This window comes from Aptenodytes forsteri, unplaced genomic scaffold (genome assembly GCF_000699145.1).
Source record: "Aptenodytes forsteri isolate BGI_AS27 unplaced genomic scaffold, ASM69914v1 Scaffold46, whole genome shotgun sequence".
In the NCBI taxonomy this organism is placed as follows: Eukaryota; Metazoa; Chordata; class Aves; order Sphenisciformes; family Spheniscidae; genus Aptenodytes; species Aptenodytes forsteri.
The window spans coordinates 7,024,159-7,030,158 of record NW_008794774.1 but is presented as its reverse complement, the minus strand read 5'-3'; the positions used below and the strand labels follow the sequence as shown (position 1 = coordinate 7,030,158).

General features: G+C 36.7%; 1 protein-coding gene across 2 annotated transcripts in view; it reads left to right on the top strand.

Moving 5' to 3' along the window:
* The first annotated feature begins 941 nt into the window (after positions 1–941).
* SLC24A2 (solute carrier family 24 member 2) overlaps positions 942–6,000 on the top strand; it is a 118,755-nt gene continuing 113,696 nt past the window's right edge. Inside the window, exon 1 of one of the 2 annotated variants that reach the window (XM_009274296.1) lies at positions 942–2,011. In XM_009274296.1, coding sequence (XP_009272571.1) covers positions 1,076–2,011 — 936 coding nt within the window. In that variant the 5' untranslated portion in view covers positions 942–1,075. The remainder of the gene's footprint in view (positions 2,012–6,000) is intronic. The other variant, XM_009274295.1, reaches the window with a different exon arrangement.

Sequence of the window (6,000 nt, the reverse complement as noted above, 5' to 3'; positions counted from 1 at the left end):
TTTTAAAAGTGCTGTGATCTAATATGCTCGGCTCTGGCATACATGAATAGTCCTTCTCACATAGTTTAATTTCTCACCGTTTCATTTGTTTCAGGATCAACTCTTCTGTAAATTTAAACTATTTTCTTAAGGATCTGTAAGAGGAGCACTTTTAAAAGATACTTGCTACATAGGTATTCTTAGTAACTTCCTACATTTCTAGCTGAATGTGTGACATTAAACCAAAACAAAACCAGAGGTGAATGAAAATTTTGTTGTAGCTAGTCCAAGCTAGTGTCGTAGGTTTGATCAGAAGCAAGCGGAGTTCTCTGTGTAAACTTGAGTTGATTTTGCAGAGGAATTAAAGAAACTTTGGATGTGTTAAATCTTCATTTCGATCCTGTTCCAATGGCATAGTGTTTTACCTACATATCAATGACAGTTGCTCTATGCATGCGTAACATTTCAATTAATACCGCCTCAGCTGCCTAAAGGTCTGATGAAATGCTTGTTAGCACTTTGATTGCTTTTTCATACATTACTGTCCCTGCATTTGGGATTTGGACGTTACATGATCATGGTGGAAAGTAATTACAGAAGGTAATAATCTTTGGTGTATCCATTAAAATAGTAGTTTCCTCATTTTTACACAACATTTGGGGACAGTTTTTACCTTCCACTAGGATTTTTTGTCAGCAAAAAATGAGAGCAGTGGCTCAGAGGCATATGAGAGGCATAAAATGATCTGAGTATTGATAGACTGTTACCCGCAGGGTTACTGCTGAAACAAACATATGGTTTCTGTGTCTGATGGGATGTGGCAGGGTTTTATGTTACAGTTGGTAATATTCTGCTTTAAATTCTAAATTTAACCCAGTCTGTAAAATGCTTTTTAAAAGCTTCTAATCACATGCTGTTTCACTAATATTAATAATACCTATTTGTCCTTTCAAGACGAATGAAGAAAATACTTCCTATGAAGAGTAAAAGTACTTGATTCTGGGAAAACTCTTAAAGGACTTCTAACTTCAGAGCTGGAGAAAAGTCTGAAGGAACAATCCATCTGACTCCCTCAGCATCTCACACAGAACACAAAATGGCTCTTCAGAAAAAGACTGTTGCTGGTGTCTTGGAAGAGTGGTGTTTGGAGGAACTGCTGTTTAGTTACAGACGGCATCAGAATGTTAGGAAAAAACTGAGACTGATAAGAATTATAGGGCTTCTTGTCAGTGTAGTGGCCATTAGTACTTTCTCTCTTTCAGTTAGTGCCTTTTTCAAGATGGAACCACATAGCATGGTGTTGGCCAGCAGCCTAGATAGCCAAAAGCTGGTGCGTGGGTACCAAAGAACTCTGTTGGATTTCACGGAACAAAATGAAAACGGCACTCCAGACCCACATGCTTCTATGAAATACAAAGCTGACCATGATAATGCAACAGATGATCATGCCAAGGGAGAGTACCCCAAGGACCTTTTCTCTCTTGAGGAGAGAAGAAAGGGAGCAGTGATGCTCCATGTAATCGGAATGATTTACATGTTTATAGCCTTAGCCATAGTCTGCGATGAGTTCTTTGTTCCTTCCTTGACTGTCATCACTGAAAAGCTGAGCATATCTGATGATGTGGCAGGGGCAACCTTCATGGCTGCTGGTGGGTCAGCCCCAGAACTCTTCACTTCTTTAATAGGAGTGTTTATATCCCACAGCAATGTCGGCATTGGTACAATAGTGGGATCTGCTGTGTTCAATATCCTGTTCGTTATTGGAATGTGTGCTTTATTTTCTAGAGAGATCTTGAACCTTACTTGGTGGCCACTCTTTCGAGATGTATCCTTTTACATCGTTGACTTGATCTTGCTAATCATCTTTTTTCTGGATAACTTGATCATGTGGTGGGAAAGCTTAATGCTCCTGACAGCATATTTTTGCTACGTGACTTTCATGAAGTTCAATGTTCAAGTAGAAGAATGGGTGAAGAAATTTTTAAACAGGAACAAGGTTGAGAAGGTAACAACAGCAGACCCTGAAGGAAAGGTTGGTCAATTTTTAATTAGCATATATATAACAATGTCCTTGTAAGTGCTGAGCCCTTCTATATCATAAGGATCCTAATATAGTACAGTAAGCAATATAAAAAAGTTCCATGTTTTGCTAAAAGGTCTTTTTGTTTAATCAGTCCAATAGGATTGGAAATATAAAACATGAGGTAGCCTTCTAGTAAATCGATAGCTTTTAACTCCAGAATGATCCTAATCACACAGAAAGCAAGAAAAAATGCCAGTAAAAAGACATAAACCTTTACTCAGCATTTTGGCACATTGATGACGTCTGAGATACAGCTACTATTTTTTCCCTAAGCTTTTGGATTAAGCAGTGACAATATCTGGGGAGGATCTTGTGACAAAATTTGGTGTTTTAAAGACTTTTAATGCACTTTCTTCCTCAAAAAAACAAATCACTCAGAACAGTATACAAAGGTATTTTTATACATGTTTTTCATCTACTGATGCTGATATACAGTATTAACGTCCAGTTGTAATTAGTGGCAATTACATGAAAAAAGTCTCTGGAAAAACAGTGACCACAATGGCAAAAGGCAGAGGTCCTCTGTTTAAGCAGGATGGTTTCCCATTCACGGTATTAGTTTGCTTAGTTGCAAATTTTGGCCTAATACCTGGCCATAAGTACAGAAGGGAATTTATGCACAGAGGGCTCCGTGGGTCTTCAGCAATTATTATCATCTTTTAAACAGCTCTCTTCTTAAAGCAGTCTATATTTAAGGGAGTTAGGAAGCTGAACCCATAAATACTTATGTATGTAGCAGTATGTTAATTGGATGATTAATACTGAAATCGAAATGTCTGGTTTTATATGACAATAGGGTTATTCATCAGATAAGGTTTTATTATCCAATAATTATTCAGAGTATCAGGGAACTGTTCACTGTTTTGTATCTTTCATTTAATAGCCCTGTATGAGTGGTTCAGAAGAGACACAATCCACTGATATAAGTGTACAGGCTTATAAACAGGAAGATAGAGAGACGGGCTACCTGCGTGTGACTCTCGGAAAACTGATGATTCTGCCTATATGCCTAACTTTGAAGAGGGAGACGGATATTTTTAGCAGTATGGACAGGTGCTTTCAGTTCTAGGACAAGCCACAAAAAAGTCTGCCAAAAATAAAACCAGAAAATTCTCAATTTTTTTATTTTCTAACCAAGTTTAACACCTATACACTTACTTGTAATTTTGTATTTTCCTTTTTGGTCTGTTCCTTTTCCAAAATCAGCATGTTCATCTTCATCTTTCTCAAAATGCATAATTGGGATTTTATAAGTAAATGAAAAGAAGTGTCAACACCAACAAAGTATTTGTCCTAATGAATGAAGGGCTTCTTTAACTACATTAGTTGGTTTCTAAATTATGTAATATTTCACACTGCATTGTAAGGACTTTGACAGTTTGTGCTAAAAGTGTGTAATGATAGGAAGAGTCTATGGTATATGAAGCAACCGTTTAATGCATCTTCATCTGTCCGTAAACTGGATTTGAAGGAGATGTGAATCTTTACCTAGTCTTAAACAACTGTCAATATGAAAAGCAACCGCCTTGGGTTGTCTAGGCTATAGGGTGGGGTAGAGTAGCTATATAGCATGATAAGTGATCAATTATTTTCAACTAGATAGAAGAATAAATCATTTGTGAGCCATATTGAACATAATAAATTTTTAAAGTACTCTCAATGGACTTTATTTTTAAAAGATACCTTTAGAAGCACTCATTTATTGTTTGATATACTAATTACTTTTTCTGAGAGTTTATTGATATTATAGGTGCACAGAATTCAGATAGGGATGATAGGGATGAAAAAAAGTAGAAACCTGGCTTCTTTTCCTAAAAACACAAGCTTTGCATCATATGTTTCATGAAGATATGTTTCATGAATTAACTTGAAGTTAATTAAAATTATAAAATAATCTATTCGTAAATCATTGAGGGGTAGAGGGGGATGAAAGAGATGCTCTAATTTTGTTGCAATTTAGCTAATACATATTTTCTGCTTCCTGAGGAAAATAGCTTCTGAAGGTATCAGACCATGTATTTCTTCTATGAGCCATGCTGTAAAGACAGATTTTTGAATGTTCAGATAACACCTTGAAATTATAACTCATTATGAATTATTTTACTATTCAGTTGAACAGCATTTAGCAGGATGAATGAACTGATTTTCTGATAGCAAAGATGTCACAGATTACATTATTTGGAAAGAATCTCACTGAAGTTACGTGTTCATTTATTTACTGTTATTAGATAATTGTTTTTAGTGTTTTTTAAATGGGAAAAAAAAAAAAGAAAAACTATGACATGTAGTCCCAAGCCTGATAGAAATGCCTAGGATTTTCAGCTTGAAAGTATATTGCCTGAAGCAAAGGATAGAATGTTTTTGTAGTCTGAAATCTGGTGCCTAGTAGTGAATGCAATGCACATGGGTGCTTATTTCCTAACCAGTGGGGATTGTAAGTATTGCAGAAGTGATAGTCGTGGCTTTTGGTGGCAAAGGATGCTTCATTTCTACAGTGTTAGCTGTTAGCCTAGATTGCTTCCAGTCATCAAGAGTGTGCTATGTCAATGCAAAATAAAACTGTATATAATCATATTGGTATATCAAATGCAGAGTTTGTGATCTCAGTTGTTTCTAATGGAAACTTTTTCACTCTTGTTTTCCCCATTAGGACAGAGAATTGCTAGGCAGCTCTCTGGAATCGGTGGGTTAGAGTGTCTTAAAAGAACTTTATTTCAAGAGTGTGTAGAAAATTCTTTTCTGTCCTCTAACCAATACTCCTTCTGCACAGATATTGTTGATTCTGCTGTGGCCAAACGGGCAAGTGTTCTGCTGAAAAAAACATGCCTGCCATATTTATCTTTAAGACTTTGTGTTGTAATCTGAAAGCGGCTCAACAAAGTTGAGAGGTCTAAATAAGGCATCATAAAGCTGGATAGTTGAAGGGTTAGGTGGCTTATTAGCAAACAAGTATCAAAGAGTAAAAATCTGATCAGATGAAAAACCTCTTGAGATACTAAAATGTATTTTAATGTTAATTTCAGTACTTTTATTATCAGTCATCTTGAAAGGCTGAAGAGAGTTTTATTTTCTCAAGGACAGTATTTCCCATGAGAAAAAGGTCTTAGATACAAAATTATTTTTCTGCTTAGCTGTCATTTGCTCTAGATGTATTCATTGGGTTGCTGGAATTCATACGTATCTCTAGATGTCTTTTAGATTCCTTTCTCTCTTCCCCATTTTTAAGAATTAAAGCACTTTTTTGTACTAGAAAACGGTGAATATTTGAACTTAACTACTTTTTCTGATCTTATTTTCTTTAGTGTGTCAGTTATTTGCACAAAGGTGAAGGCAGACAGAGTACTTGGTAGGAATTTCATTGTGCTCACTATTTTCCTTCACAAGCTTTCAAACAAATACAGTCTGGGTTCTTAAAGGGTACAGGTTGAGAAAATCTGGTAACTTGAATTTTGGCAACAATTTGGTGACACTGATGAGAACAGACAGTTCATGAGGTGCATTGGCAAGATCCTGTTTGAACTGTGGATAGTCTCGTGCCCCGTCTCACCCTCAAGGAAGCCTGATGGCAGTCTGATGCTGATGAACTCCAGAGATCACTGTGACAAGGATGGAAAAAAGGAGGAAAGATGAAACCAAGCAAGACAGCATGAAAAGACAGAATAAAAACCAGATGGCTAAGTTCTACAATGTAGGATGTCATATGGCATATGCAGACCAAGATGGGTTCCTGACAAGTGACACCGAGCCCTGTGGGCTGCCCTGAATGGCCCTTACAGTAGGTGGTGTGATCCCACCACCAGATACCTCCAGAAGTCCCTTGCAGCCTAACATTCTGTGGCATGATTTTTAGGTTTTATGTAGTTATCCTGCAAAGAATAGGTGATTTTTTAGGACTGGGGAGGAAACTTTGATATTAATTCTACATCTTCCTCAGCTGA